Source organism: Microcebus murinus, chromosome 15, assembly GCF_040939455.1.
Source record: "Microcebus murinus isolate Inina chromosome 15, M.murinus_Inina_mat1.0, whole genome shotgun sequence".
Classification (NCBI taxonomy): domain Eukaryota; kingdom Metazoa; phylum Chordata; class Mammalia; order Primates; family Cheirogaleidae; genus Microcebus; species Microcebus murinus.
In genome coordinates this window covers 29,568,978-29,585,720 of record NC_134118.1, presented here as the reverse complement: position 1 = coordinate 29,585,720, position 16,743 = coordinate 29,568,978, and the positions used below count along the sequence as shown (strand labels likewise).

General features: G+C 35.3%; 1 protein-coding gene across 4 annotated transcripts in view; it reads right to left on the bottom strand.

Annotated features, from left to right (window-relative positions):
- The window catches only part of FSTL5 (follistatin like 5), a 696,991-nt gene that overhangs the window by 57,147 nt on the left and 623,101 nt on the right, over window positions 1–16,743 (bottom strand). For all 4 annotated transcript variants that reach the window (XM_012735602.3, XM_012735603.3, XM_012735600.3 and 1 more), the window contains one exon: window positions 13,645–13,794. In XM_012735602.3, the coding sequence (XP_012591056.1) occupies window positions 13,645–13,794 (150 nt within the window). The remainder of the gene's footprint in view (window positions 1–13,644; window positions 13,795–16,743) is intronic.

The window sequence follows — 16,743 nt, the reverse complement described above, 5'->3', positions numbered from 1 at the left end:
AATGCTCAAATATTGCACATCTTATATGAAGAAACTGAGACCTAGGAGAGAAAATAAATAAACACTATCTTTGTCCTTGAAGAATTTCAGGCTAGCGTGTGAAAGCAGCACTTAAAATAAGTTATCGTGTGTCACAAAATAAAAATAATGACCAAGTGCTATGAACACTCAGAGGAAGAAGTGCAATGCAGGATAAGAGATAAGAAAAGGTGGTAATGTTTTAATTGAGCCTTAAAGTATGAATATTTTTATGAATGGGAAGAAAGAGACTTTTTTGAAAGTTAATTTATGTAAATACTTTCCAGGCAGCATCAGAAGGCAGTTCATGATTAATTGCCTTCAAATAAATTAATTAATATGTACCTGGAGGAGGAACATATCAATCAATTTTCAAAGTAACTTCAGACTTTCAAAAAATATCTACTCAATGATCTCCAAAAGTTTTGAATATTTTTCTCAGCATTTCCAGAGTTTTGTACTAAATTTAGTTATTTTGGTGTTTGATTATAAAAATTCACCAGAACTGAAAAAGCCATGCAGATAAAAACGGAGAAAAGTAATGTGACATACTTTATTTGGAAAAATTTTAATTCTTAGGAAAAATCTATTTACAAGTTTTCAAGTGTAATATAACACATTTTACAGAGGGAACATTTATATGATTTTCTTCAATAAAACCATATAATAATGATAGAAACATTTCCAAATGATCATCTTTCGGATAATCTTTTCATAATCCACTTTTTAGTCAAAAAATAGGTATGCTTCCACTAATATCATCAGCTTTTGGAAGGGATAAATTAGGTGCTGAATTTTATACAATATCTCCTAGTATACTCTTGAAATTTAAAGGATAAATAAATTTATACTATTTGCTTTTCATAAAACAGAAAGGCATTATTTTGACATTTTAAAAACATTTCTTGCCACAAGAAAACTTGTGGGCCTCTGTGTCATAAAATAGTTTAAACATTTCTCCACATTTTAGGGAAAGGATTGCAAAGATTTTATTATCCTTGACTTCTTTCTTCTCCCACATGTCACATCTTCATGCAATTGGATCTACCTTTTGAATGATGATCTCTTTGCCATCTTTCTGCTATCACCATGAACAGAGTCACTATCATTTCTAACCTCATCACATCTAACTCCTAACTTTATGCTCCTTAATGTTCCTAACTAGATTTTTTAGTGATTTTTTTTCTTTTTTTAAGGATTAAGCAAATAATGCCACTAATCAGCTCAAAACACTACACAATCTTCTCTTAGGGTAAAAGCCAACCGTCCACTACTGACTTGAGGGGGGAGAGGGACAGGAGCAATATACGTAACCTTAACATTTGTACCCCCATAATATGCTGAAATAAAAAAAAATTACTATCAGGACTTCCCTGATCGGACACTCTCCAGTCTTCTTCTCTGACTGCCTCCCCTACTACTATCTTCTTGATATCTCTAATACAGAAGCTCTTGGCCTCATGCGCTGTGTTCATCCAACATGTCAGTCACACTTCTGACTTCTGGGGGGCCTCTCCCAGGAAAGGTCTTACCCTATATATTCCAATGTCTGCTTCCTTGACATCTTTGCTCAGAACTCATCTTAGCAAGGCCGGTTCGACCACTCTATTTAATAATGTAACCCACCTTCACTTTGTGAATGTCCCTGCATCCTTAGCTTCCCCAGGCCTGCCTAGTCGTCCTCCACCATTTTACCTTTTCCAGTAACATTTACCAACATATCATATAATTTTTGTTTTAATATATTATATTTTATTGTCTGTCTCCATCCAATAGGCTCAAGACAGCAGGCTTCTTGTGTTTGTTTAGGTCAATGATATAACCCTGCTGTTCCTAAGCCCCTGGCCTCAGACCGGTACCAGCTGTTAGGAATGGGCCACACAGCAGGAGGTGAGCTATGGGTTAGTGAGTGAAGCTTCATCTGTATTTACAGTCACTGTCTCCCATCACACCCAGATGGGACTGTCTAGTTGCAGGAAAACAAGCTCAGGGCTCTCACTGATTCTATATTATGGTGAGTTGTATGATTATTTCATTATATATTACAATGTAATAATAAAAATAGAAATAAAATGCATAGTAAATGTAATGCACTTGAATCATCCTGAAACAATTGCCCCCCCCACCCGACTCTAGCATGTGGAAAAATTGTCTTCCATAAAACTGGCACCTGGTGCCTAAAAGGTTGGGGACTGATGAATAATCTGTGCACTTAGACAAATACTTAGTAAATAATAGTATTCAAGTTATAAAATTATATTAATGAATATAAATCTACTTAATTGTGCAAAATAAGTTGTGAAGTTGTTTAGTATGTCAACTAATTACTATTATTAAAGATCATTATTATTATTTTACTTAACAAAAACAATTATACTCCTGCATCAGTCTTACTATCATACAGCCAGCTTTTTTCTGATTATTTTATAAATGTAAATCTTAAAACATTGAATCCTCTCACAACCTTCCTGTGGAAGTATGCACTACTGTTGTCCCTTTTGTGCAGACCAAAGAAAACAAAAGCCCAAGTGCACTATCCATGTGGCTCCCTCCCTGTGATAAAATTCCCACTTTCCTCTCAAGATTCTTGTGTCCACTATATGATAGCTGACTATCTAACATACAAATGAATTCAGGCCTTCAATATTGCTCCATATATTAAATGTTTATATAATGAAATGTGATTCTTTTTTAAAGATAAAAAAGAAATATAAATAGATGCTATATGATTCTCTTCCCACAACTAGTCGCCTTTTATCTTCCTTGGGTTGCACATGCTCCATTTTGGAGACTATTGGCGTACATATGTTTTGTTTCTGCAATCACCATCCATTTAATTCAGGAAAAATGATATAAGTTAAATATAATATTCAGGAATAAGAGATTAAGAAAAAGCACTGTTTATGTGTTTTTCTTTCACCTCAAAATTAATGAACATAGAACATTCATTTATTGCTTAGTATAATTTGCATTTGACCACCAATATTATTTTATTAGAAAAATTTTATTAGAAAATCAGAATTTTCAAACCCTGCCTTGAGAAGTCTATGGAAATGAGACTTTTACTTGTAGCTGGTGATTCGAACCCCATCATAACATAAAAAAAGTGATCAGTTTTCATCTAGTGAATGATTCTGGTAGATTTTATTTAAATAAATAGTCCCAATACTACAGGTTGGAAATTTTTCTCCTAGACAATAAACATTACTAGATGGTATGCACATAGTAGCTTTTGCTTAGCCTGGTGATATTCAGATTATTGAACCACAATCCTTCTTCTGAAGTATTATTGAATTATTAAACATTTTCAGAAATGGATTTCAAATAATATTATGTCACTTTACTAAAGTAATAATAATGATGCATATATTCAGATTCTAAAATCCACGTTTCTTAATTTCTTATTTAAATAATGTTTTGAGAGTGTTACATTATCATGATGAATGAACTTTTATCCCAACCCTTTGTAAAAATATGTTAAAATACATGGTATAATAATAAAAATTTAAGTTTTTATTTTTTCTAGCTTTATAAAGATACTGATAAAAACATTTTTTCTTTAAAAATTTTCAAGACATTAAGGATATGATTTACTTATACTATGAGATCTTTGATTCCTTTTGTTGATCTCTAAACCCTAACTCCCTCCTAATCCCAACATACATAATGTTAACAAATTCATAATATTTCTTGGAGGGGGGAAGGTTGCAACAAATACTAAAATTTAAAAGCTGTGATACCCTGGTCATGGACTAGTTGTATCAACTTCTAAAGATGAAACACTGATAACAGCAACAAAGATATACAGAACTCAGGCTGTCTTGACATGAAGGAACGGTGAAGCACAGCTTGTTTATCGGTCTGACAAGGAAAGTACCAGCTGGCTAATTAAGTGAACTTAATTTAAACTAATGATGTGGTTCTCAAGATAATGTGCTAATGGCCTGAGGAGACTGCTGATGATACTTAAGACTACTCCCAAGGTATTACAATAAGCCCCTTCTGCATCCAAGCAGAACCTGATCTCACTCCACAGAAGACAAAATGAGGTCACTTGTTTACTAGTTAATCTTTTATGCTACAAAATATCACCTGTGCACCATTCTGCCAAAAACGTTAATGGTAAGAAAAGCAATAACTGAAACTATTTGACATTTAAACCAACACCTAGTTTATAGATTCTATTAAAAAAAAAGTGACCTTTACTTTTTAGATGCAGATAAAAATGATATAGAGATGTATCTGTTGAAAACAAGCATACCAGTGATCCCCTAATGCTAATAATTTATCACAAAGTTTGTAAAATCTTATATTATCAAGTAAATATTTGTTATTTTAATGATAAAATATAAAATGAAGTTTAAATTTTTTTAAAAATATTTAGTCCCAAAATGCACATTTAATACCAGTCTAGACAAACACATGCAAAAGTCAGAAATATGATTTCATAGATGAGATCAGTGCAAAGCACGAGGGACCTACTTTAATTAGGTTGAATAAGAAAGCTCTGAAGATTAAATTCAAATAAGGGTAGCATTACTTACTTTCTTTTATGTTATTATTTTCTTCAAGGATAAGACATTTTGCTTTTGGACTTCACTGTTCCATTTCTATGCCCCTACTGTTACACAAAATTCTACAGTATATTCTATAATATTTGGAACGTAATTAACTAAATTTTGATTGTAAGTATTACTCTCAGTTGCCTCTGTATAGTATGCTCACATTATATAAAAAATAAATAAGCAGATGTATAGCATACCGAATGGAAGTAAAACATCATTTTACAAAAAGGGCTAACTTCTAATCTGGGCTCACTTGACAAAAGTGGCCAAATTAAGAAAGGATGTTTTACACTTCACAAAATTAACTTTGTACTTTGCAGTTCATTGTAACTTTAAAAGTGTGTGATGTCTTTGGATATAAATAAAACCTTCAGTCACAAGTAAAGAGATTTTTTTTTATTTAGCTTTTTAGTGGGTAGAAATTTTCATTCTTCAAGTAGTTTTCAAGCTTGCATTACTAGGATTATTAATTTATAAAACAGGGAGTCCAATATCCATGTCTGTAAATTCTGTCATTTTATATGTTTTTAAACTAGGGAAAGCTTTGAGATAATTTAAAATTGTAACAGATGAAGTATTTCCAAGTATAAAAATAGTCATTAGCATATGAATAATTCACCTTTAAGCACGTTCTTTTGAGGACTAAAATTCACATACTACCAAGGCAATGTTAAGGCAAATATAAGGATGTGCTATTTCACCCAGCAGGTAGTAAAGTTATGAGATGCACTGGCTGAAGTTATATATGGCTGCAAAAAAGAAAGCTTAGATAAACTCAAAACTAGCAAAATTCAAATTTCTTCAGAGAAATTTATGTATTTTAGTGGTATATATCTAAAATTTGAGGTTGATATTTACAGTCAACAAGTCTTAAAAAGTGGCTTTCTTGTCAGAAAGAATACTATACTGAGTGTACCCTGTATGGAAATTTTTATTTCATAACTAAGGTGATCTCTAAATTTTTATAGGTGAATATGTCATAGAATGGCCCAAATTACTGTAGCTTTTATTTCACTCTACTTCTTTCCAGCAATGTATTAAATAATCCTCATAATTCCAAACCTTTTTTTTTTTTAATTTATAAAGGGTGATAATCACCTCCATCACATACCTCTCCATAGCCGAGTGAGCAATCTCCCTACACACTACTTCCCCTGTGTTTTTGCTCTAAGGATTAACTTCCCACGTTTTTCCTACAAAAGGAAGATGTTTGATATGTTGTTTTCGGTTCCTACTGTTCTCTAAATGGAAGGTAGCCATAGAAAGTGAGGCAATATGGCTGATCAATAGTGGCAAGAGGTAGACTGTATCAAGAGAAGGTGAAGATTTGTCTTTAGTAGTAGAATGTCTGAGAATAAACAGTGACTAAGAGAAAAAAAAATCTGAATTATCGTGTCAGGCCTAAACTGGCTTTTTAGATTCCTGTCAACAAGTCATCCCTGAGACTATTTGGGAAATAGTCTTCTTCCTAGAGCAGGTAGAAAGAATGAAACAGGAAGTCAACTACCTAGTCAATGAAGATACATATTTTTAGATTACTAAATCCCATCAAACTGCATGCTAACATTTTGCTTTTAGTGTTTAGTAGAACTTTTACCTCCAAAACTCTTGGGGAGAGAAAAAAAAAATTTTTAATAATCCTATATCAGTTCGTTTAATCGGTCAAAAAGTATTCTTTGTTTCTTCTTAGGTTTCATGTTATTAACTTATATTCTTTCTTTAATTGGGTCTTTCCCAATCTTTTCAAAATTTACAAGAATGATCTTTATTTTAACATTTTCTAAGCAGCTTTTATTCATAGTAAGAATGTGCTTGTATCTTCTTTTATTTAATGTTAATAGTGATAGCTGTGATTTTCTCCTTGTTCATTACCAAAATTCCCAAAGATTCATCTACTCTATTAGTCTTTTTTCATTTTTTATTGTGGTAAAATATACCTAATATGAAATGTACCATATTGACTAATTTTTGCTCTGTAGAGTGCAATGGTATCATCATAGCTTACTGCAACTTCAGACTTCTAGGCTCAAGAGAATTGCCGGCCTCAGCCTCCCAAATAGTTTGAACTACAGGCACGCACAACCGCATCATGCTAATTTTTCTATTTTTTATAGAGTTAGGGTCTTGCTATTTCGCTCAGGTTGATCTCAAACTCCTGGGCTCTACATATCCTCTTGCCTGGGCCCTCCAAAGTGCTAGAATTATAGGTGTGAACCACTGTGCCTTTCAGATCTTAACCATGTTTAAGTATACTTAAATATATTCTTAATGCTGTGCAACCATCATTACTCCATAACTCTTTTTACCTTATAAAATTCAAACTTTATATCCTTTAGACAATAATTCCTTATATTCTCTTTTTCCTTAGCTCCTGAAAACCACCATTTTATTGTCAGTCTCTATGATTTTGACTCCTCTAAGTAGCTTACATAAGTAGAATCATACAGTATTTGTTCTATACTGACCTATGTCACTTAGCATTATGTCCTAAAATTTCATTTATGTTGTGACATATGTCAGAATTTCCTTCACATTCCATTACATGTATATACTACATTTTACTGATTCATCTGTTGGTAGACACTTAGGTTGCTTCCACATTTTAGCTATTGTGAGTAATGCTATTATGAAGGTGAATGTACAAATATTTAAGATCCTACTCTCAATTTCTTTTGGGTATACACCTAAAACTGGAATTGCTGGATTACATGACAATTCTATTTAATTTTTAAGAAACCACTATATTGTTTTTCACAGCAGCTCTCTCATTTTATATTTCTACCAACAATTCACAGGGTTTTAGTTTCTCCATATCCTTACCAGTCTTTGTTATTTCTGTTTATTTTATAATAGCCATCTTTATGGGTATGAGATGGTATCTCATTGTAGTTTATTTGCATTTCCCTAATGATTAGTGATATTGAACATCTTTTTATGTGCTCATTGACCATATGTATAGATTCTTTGGAGAAATATCTATTGAAGTCCTTTGCCAATTTCAATCCAGTTGTTTATTTCTTTTTGTGGTTCAGTTTAGGCATTTGCTATATAGTCTGGATATTAATCTGTTATCAGATATATTATTTGCATATACTTACTTCTATTCTGTGGGTTTCGTTTTACTTTGTTGATATTGTCTTTGAATACAAAATATTTATGAAGTCCAATTTGTCTACTTTTTCTTTGGTTGTCTGTGACTTTAGTGTCATAACCAAGACATTCTTGCCAAGTTCCATGTCATAATGATTTTGCCCTATGTTCTCTTCTAACAGTTTTATACTTTCAGGTCTTACATTTTGATTTCTTATCTGTTTGAGTTAATTTTTGGTTATGGTGTTAGGAAGGGGTCCAACTTAATTCTTATACATGTAAATATTCAGTTTTCCCAGCATCATTTGTTGAAAAGATGGTCTTTACTCTACTGAATGGTCTTGGGACCCTTGGTAAAAATCATTTCACCATATATGTAAGGGTTTATTTATGGTTTCTATTTTATTCCATTGATCTACATGTATATCTTTATGCTAGTAGCCCATGATTTTGATTATTGTAGTTATTTAGTAAGTTGTCATGGCTAGAATTCCTTGCTCGAGAGACATAGGCTGGCTGAATGGATAAAGAAATACAGCCAAGTATCTGCTGTTTTCAAAAAACATATCTAGTCCACATGGATTCATTCAGATTCAAGGTGAAGGGATGAAAAAAAATATTCCATGTGTTTGGAAAACAAAAGAAAACAGGTGTAGCCATTCTCATATCCAATAACACAGACTTCAAATCAACAATAGTAAAGAAAGACAAAGACAGTCATTATATAATGTTAAAGGGAGCAATGCATCATGAACACATAACAAACCTAAATATTTATGTACCTAACACAGATGCGCCCAGATTCATAAAGCAAACCTTACTAGATCTAAACAAAGTCATAAACAGCAAGATCATAATTTCCAGAGACTTCAAAATCCCACTGACAGAACTGGACAGAGCCTTCAAACAGAAAATAAATAAACATTGGACTTAAATGGGACCCTAGAGCAAATGGGCCTAACGGACATTTACAGAACACTCTACCCTAACACAACTGAATATATATTCTTCTCAGCAGTATACGGAACATTCTCTAAGATTGATCTTATCTTAGGCCAGAAAACATGTCTCAACAAATTCATAAAAATGGAAATAATCCTATATATCTTCTCAGATCATAGTGGAATAAAATTAGAAATCAACTTCAACAAAAACACTCAATTCTACACAAAGTCATGGAAATTAAACAACCTACTGCTGAATGATTATGGGGTCATGGAGAAAATTAAGGTGGAAATCAAATATATTCCTTTAATTAAATGGCAAAGGGACACAAGTTATCAAAATCTGTGGGATTTAGCAAAAGCAGTCCTATGGGGAAAATGCATTGCCTTAAATGCTTACATCAAAATGACAGAAAGACCACAAATCAACAATGTAATGAATCATCTAAAGGATCTAAAAAGGAAGAGCAAACCAATCTCAAACCAAGTAGAAGAAAAGAAATAACCAAGGTCACAGAAGAACTAAATTGAAAACAAAAGAATAATACAGAAGATTAATGAAACAGGGTTGGTTCTCTGAAAAGATAAATAAAATTGATAGAATTCTCACTACCCTATCCAGAAATAGAAATGACACAAATAAGCTCAATCAGAAATGACAAAGGATATATTACAACTGATATCACAGAAATACGAACTATCATCTATGAATACTATAAAAACCTTTATGCACATAAACTCAAAAATGTTTAGGAAATAGACAATTATTGGAAACACACAACCTCCTAAGACTCAATCAGGAAGAAACAGTACTCCTGAACAGACCAATTGCAAGCAACAAAATTGAAACAGCAATAAAACATCTCCCATTTAACAGCAACAAAAAATGCCTTGACCAGATGATTTCACAGCCAAATTTTATGAGACCTACAAAGATTGGTACCCATCAGTATCCATATTGCAAAAATTATTTCAAAACCTCAAGGAGGAAGGAATCCTCCCCAACTCATTCTACAAAGCCAGTATCATCTTGATACAAAAGCCAGAGAAAGACACAACAGAAAAAGAAACCTATACCAATATCCCTTATCAATATACATACAAAATCCGCAATTATATTCTAGCAAACCAAATTCAGCAGCAAATCAAAAAAAATAATCCACTATAACCAAGAAGGATTCATCCCAGGGATGCAAGGATGATTCAACATACATAAACCCATAAATGTAATTCACCATATAAACAAAACAAAAATCATGTGATCATTTCAATAGATGCAGAAAAAGCATTCAACAAAATTTAGCAACCTTTTATGATAAAAACTCTTAACAAAATAGACATAGATGGTACATACCCCAAAATTAAGCAAGCCATATATGACAAACACACAGCCAACATCATACTGAATGGGAAAAAATTGAAAGCATTCCTACTCAGAACTGGAACAAGACAAGGGTGCCCACTGTCACCGCTTCTATTCAACATAGTGCTGAAAATCCTAGCCAGAGCAATCATACAAGAGAAGGAAAATAAGGGTATCTAAATGAAGATGGACGGGGACAAACTATCACTCTTTGCTGAAGATATGATCTTTTAAATTTTTTTTACTCTATTAAATTTTTTTAATTTTTTTTAAATTTCAGAATATTACAGGGTACAAAGTTATGGTTATATAAATAGCTTTTGTACAATCTCAGTCAAAGTTATAAGTATTCCCATCCCCAAGATTATGGGCATTTTACCTGTTAGGTGTGAATTTACACAACCCTTCCCCCACTGCCTGCTTGATTTCAGATGAATGTTATTTCCATATGTGCACATAAGCATTGATCGAATAGTTCCAATTCAATGGCGACTACATGTGGTGTTTGTTTTTCCATTTTTGTGATACTTGACTTCTTTCTTTGCCTTTGGTTTTTGCAAGCTTGATTATAATGATTCTTGATGTTTTTAACCTTGCATTCATTCTATTTGGACTATTTTGATATTCGTGGATGTTTATATTCATATCTTTCATAAAATTTGGAAAGTTTTCAGCATTATTTCTTTAAAATATTCTCTCTGTCCTTTTTTCTTGTTCTCTCCTGTGACTGTGAAAATTATATATTGTACCACTTGATTGTCTCCCACAGGCCCCTTAGGCTTGTTTCACTCTTCTTTGATTATTTTTTCTTTCTGTTCCTCAGACTCAATAGTTTCTATTTTCCTATCTTCAAGTTTGCTGATATTTTCCTTGACCTCATTTTGAATTCCTCTAGTAAATTTTTCGTTTCAATTTTTGTAATTTTCAGCTCTTGAATTTCTTTATAAAAGAAAAAAAAAACTGTTTAAAGTTTTTTTATTTATTACTATTTCCATTTTGTTCATACATTGTTTTATTGACTTCCGTCACATTTTTAATTCTTTAAGCATCTTTAAGACAGTTCTCTTAATGTGTTTGTCTAGTAGATCTGCCTCACGTCTTTCTCAGAACAGTTGCTATTGATTCATTTTGTTCTCCTTTAAATGTACCATACTTTCCTATTTCTTTGCATGCCTTATGACGTTTTGTTGAAGACTGAATATTCAAATCTAATAACATTCTAACCCAGGAAATCAGATTCTTTCTCTTCCCTGGATTTGTTGTTTTGTAATTGTTCTTTTTGTTTATTGTTATTTTTTAAAATTTTTGTGGGCTGTCTCTGTAGCAAGAGTGAGTCTGAGACCTAAACTTAAGGTCTTCTTAGATATCTTCTGAGCCTTTCCCCGGACATGCATAGTAACATTCTAGTGTCCACCATGCATCCAGTTGTCCTTGAATGACCTTTATATAGTTTTGAATCTCTAGTTCCCAGAAGGAGAATAAGAGAAAAATGAAAGCAGAGTAGAAAAGGACACCAGACCTTTAAAACCCCTGGAAGTCCCTTCAGCTAGAGGAGGGGCTTGCAACAATGGGAGAGATGCAACAATAATATTCATCCACATCTTCGTTTTTACCTCTGTAATCAGAAGCATCAATCAGCAATCAAAACACAGATCCCCAAAATTTCAAAGACAGGGTCATTTTTGCTCACCCTGGCTCCTGCATGCTCTGCAAGCTGCTTCTGAATCTTTTTAAAAGTTCAATCTTAAACACAGAGTATATTCTTTTTTATTGTTGACAGTCAATAGTTTAATTGATCACATGTTTACCAATTTCTTTGTGCACTATCAGATTGAATTTAGTGCTCAGTTAATTTTCCTCATTCCTAAAGGAAACAATTCCAGTTTCAGTTCTGTTTCAATTTACGTTGGTGGTAAAGTCTATGTTCTTGTGTGTCTGACATGGTAAAACAGATTTTTCTCTTGTTTTAAAATTATTTTTTCACTGGCCATATAATATTGGAATATTTTTTACTTCTACTTAGGCCTTTAATAATATTTCATTTTCTTGTAGTGTCCATTATCTCTATTGATAAACTCCCTATGGTTCCTAGCTCATTGTTATAATGTTGGGGCACTTTGGGCCTCAAAAACAGGCCTCAGGAGTCTCTCTCTTACCTTCTCCTACTCTCCTTTCATCCACCCAAGGCAGGATTTGAATCTTATCGTTGGTTCATAAGACAGAGAGAGCCCAGCCCCATACCCTGCAGTAAAGAATGCTATACAGAGAGGCAAGAAATATCTGAATAGACAGACCTTGCTGGCATTGCCCATTTGTCTATTAGTATGAGATCATACACTTTCTTTCCAACCACATTTTATAGGGTTGTCAATTATGCCTGTGTAATGAAGCCTTCATTAAAAAAAAAAAGAAAAGGACTAGGTTCAGAGAATCTTTAGATAACAGAACATGTGGAGGTTCCTGGATGGTGGCACATGCAGGGACAGCATGAAGCTTTGTACCCCTTCCATCATACCTTGCCCTGTAAATCTCTTAATCTGTATCCTTTGTATTTTCCTTTATAATAAAATGATACATGTAATTGTTTCCCTAAGTTCTGTGAGCCACTCTGGCAAATTAATTGAACCCAAAGAGAAGGTCATGGGAACACCAACTTGAAGCTGGTCAGTCAGAATTTCTGGAGGCCTAGATTTGCAACAGATGTCAGGAGTGGGGGCGGGCTTGTGGGACTGATTCTTCAACCTATGGGATCTCTCTGACAATATCTCCAGGCATATAGCTTTGGAATTGTGTCTACTATACAATTGATGGATTGTTTCCTGGTGGGGAGAAATCCTCACATATTTTGGGTTAACAGAAGTCTGTGCTGATTATTGTTGTGGTGTGAAAGCAGAAGGAAAACTGTTCAAGCTATTTTAAAACATATTCCCATTTAACAGATTATATGTATCTCTTAAAGCTATTTGAGTCTATTTCCTCTGTGCTGAGAGGCAATAGATAAAAATAATCAAAGGTCCAGACTTTGGAGACAGACCAGATTCAAGTCCTGCACCTCTCATTGGTTGTTGTGCAACATAGTTCAAGTAAAGAGAAAGAGCAGAAATAGCTAATGTCTCAGACTTGAAATATGAAGTCAGAGGATTGTGAAAATGTGACCAGGGCAATGTTTATTAGAGATTGCTATATTTATCATTAAACCACATGCATATTACTTATTTTACTACTAACTAGTAAATTCTACTAAAGTGCTATTATCTAGTGAAGCCTACTATTGTCTTGGCTTTTGCTAATGACAAAACAAAAAAGATTTCATTCTGATTCTGTCATAATAACTAGGAATATCTTAACTGGCCTCTGACTGGGCCTTCCTTGCTCTAAACAGAATAAGCAACTATGAGGGTGATTTGTGTGCAACTAGTCATGTTAATATGATGATATGTTTAAGAATCAAATTTTTGAAAACAAAAGATAAATTACTTCCTTAATTCATTAGGGTTAAGAAGTAGAATGGAAGGAAATGTTTTTTAAAAATGCATACATTTTCGAGTTATTCAAGTAAAGAACATGTTGTCAATGACAATCAAAGGCAATGTATAAGTCCTCTGGTAAAGAATATTGCATTAACATAAATATTTTTTAAAGATTTACTTTCAAAAGTGCATACCTGCACAACTTTTTGGGATTGCACATCAACAATGAGGACTCTGTCCAAGGTCGGTTGTGCAACATAAATGAACTTGTCTTTGACATTAACAGCTGATGCCCACACACACCTCTGAACTTCATCTCCCTCAGCTTTGGGACAGACTTCATCCTGTAATGTAGGAAATAAAAAATGGAATTTATATCTTAAAGTATAACACGGACATGACAATATTATGGGTAAAATGAATGTTAGATGCTTTAATACAGTCAGCATTAAATGTTAAATATGTATATAGAAAGGGTTTAATCAAATAAACCAGTATATAGAGCATATTTAAGTTCATAAAATATGTATAGAAATAAATGATAAATTAAATCCCTTTAAAATAAATGTTTTTTTCTTGATTACTTATTTTTCTAGTGAAATGTAATTCTTTCTTTTTTTACTACTTTTTTTTAACTCAGCAACTTCAGAAAGTCTAATGTTTTTTCCCCAACTTTCCCCATCTCAAATCTCTTTTACAGAATATATGTCACACTAAGGTATAAATTTTAAATTTAAATTTTAAAAGTTTAAATTTAATTTCAAGGTCAAATTTTGTGAAATCTTTCAAATGCCCAAGGATTTTTATTCTCCTCTTTTTCCCAAGAATTTTCTTCTAGTTGAAGATTGTATAGTTTGTGTTAGATGGCCAAGAATGAGACTGAAATAATACCCTCAATTTCCTCCTTTCCTTCATTTTGTCAATAAATGATTGTTGAAGGGATATATAAGCCCTTGTGATTCAGACTAACAGGCACATCATAAGTAGAAGGACATGAAAAATGTCATTTAGCTTATGATTTATATTTTCAGGTTTTTCTTTTATTCACTACTCTATTAATTATAGTTGAGAACTGCTAAGAAGAGAAATTTATTAAATTATATATAAAATATGTGTAATGTTAAGCACATTATATTTGGTATTTCACTTGACTTATTATTTACATCTGATCATTAAAAACTAATGCCTAATTTTATTTATTTATTTATTTAGTCCAGTTATTATCTTCTAAGCTAAATTAGAATAATAGTTTATTTTTTCCCTAATTTATATAAAAAACAGTTTCTCAGCAGAGATCTCTTTCAACACATACATTTGATATTTAATAATCATGAAACAGGGGGGCGGAGCAAGATGGCGGACGAATAACACCGTCAGACAGAGGGTCTCTGCAGAAAAGACCGATTCTAGCAGAAACTAGAGGAAAGAAGCAAGAAGACGAGCATACAGCGGACAAGGGCCGGAAGGAGGGGTACCTGAGACCCCGGGAGACTCCACGGGAGGAGGCTGCGGAGGAGAACTGGAGGCTGAGACCACCGGAGCAGCCCGGAGACCAGCGGCAAGGGTAGGTGGATTCGCTGTTTCCCCTCCCCTACATTCGGGACTGCTGGTGGGCTCCCCAGCGGGTGGAGAGACCTGCGGACACCAGCCCAGAGACTGCCACCGCCTGCCAACGGTGAGCCTGTAGCAGACGTGGCACCAGGTTCCCAACTTCCTCCGGGCACCTCCGTGTGCACGGAGAGCCGCGCGGCAGGCGCCATATTGCCTCCTCCCCCCCTCCGCCGACCCTACCCTCGGCTGCCCAGAGAGACAATACAGCCACCAGCCGGAGGCACCTCCAGGGAACGGGACCTTCCCGTTTGGGACCCCGCCCGCCCTCCCAGGTGCTGCTGGCACCGTGTTCCCAGGAAAACGGTGCCAACTCAGAGGCTGAGAGACATAGACCCAGCTTGGGCTCCCTGTGGGTGAATTAGGACCGGAAATCCTCTCCCTGGTGGGAATACAGTTTGAACTCTGGGACCCAGAGGTCGGACCTGCAGACCAGATCCCCTGCACCGAGGGCTAGCATTGCCCGGGGCACAGAAGGATTATACGTGAACAGCCTACTGAGGTCTGTGTGCCTCCAGGGGCGGATCGGCGTCCTAGAGGGCAACCCTCCTCCCAGGAGGAGGCCGTGCGCCCAACCCAGGTGGCGTTCCTGTGCAGGGAACCTCCCCGCCGGCATCACAGTCCGGGGAGGCCTGGTGGCTTGTGGTCTGGCCTGCTGGCAGAGGCCCAGGAGTAGCTGCGGAGTTGGGGAGGGTGGAAAGAAGCGAGGCCTGCTGCAGACTGTGGGTCTCAGACAGCCCCACCCCCACACCCAGACTTTCTGGCTGAGCAGGACCATTCCAGCCCCGCCCTGACAGCAGAGAACAGAACTTTGACCCCTGCTAACGGCCTGAGGGCAGGCTTACCCAACCCAGCTCCGCCCAGAACGAGAGCTGATAACAGGACTCAAAATCAACACCATAGCCTGTTCCTCCAAGCAAACGCCACCTACTGACAGGGACGGCATCTTGCACAGCCTTTCCACGGCACCCACTGACTCAATATACAGGGAGTGGTCCAATTTCACCCACAGGCACCACCTAACGCCTCAGAAACTAAACAAGGTGTGTGAATACCCAAACAATAACCTAAGGAAAGAAACAACAACTGAGCGACATGGGAAGAAATCAGCGAAAGAACTCAGGAAATATGAAGAACCAAACGGAAAACACACCCCCAAAGAAGAGCACCAGCCCCCTAGAAACGGACACCGACCAAAATCAGGCAACCAATATGACAGAAGAGGAATTTCGTATGTGGAACATAAGAACACTCACCCAGCTGCAACAACAACTCAACAACCAACACCAAGAAACCACAAAAAGTCTCCAGGATATGAGAAAAGAAATAGACACATTGAAGAAAAGTGTAACCGAACTCCTGGAAATGAAGAATCAATTCAAGGAACTACAAAATACAGTGGAAAGTCTCAAGAACAGGGTAGATGAAGCAGAAGAAAGAATCTCAGAGCTTGAAGATAACACCCTCCAATTAAATAAATCAGTCACAGAAATAGAGCAGAGAAACAAGAGAAAAGAGCAAAGTCTACAAGAGCTGTGGGATTATGTGAAAAAACCTAACGTGAGGGTCATAGGTTTAGCCGAAGGGGAGGAAGACAACACTCAAGGGCTGGACAAGCTTTTTGAAGATATAATAGAGGAAAATTTCCCAGGCCTTGCTCAAAATCTCGATATACAAGTTCAAGA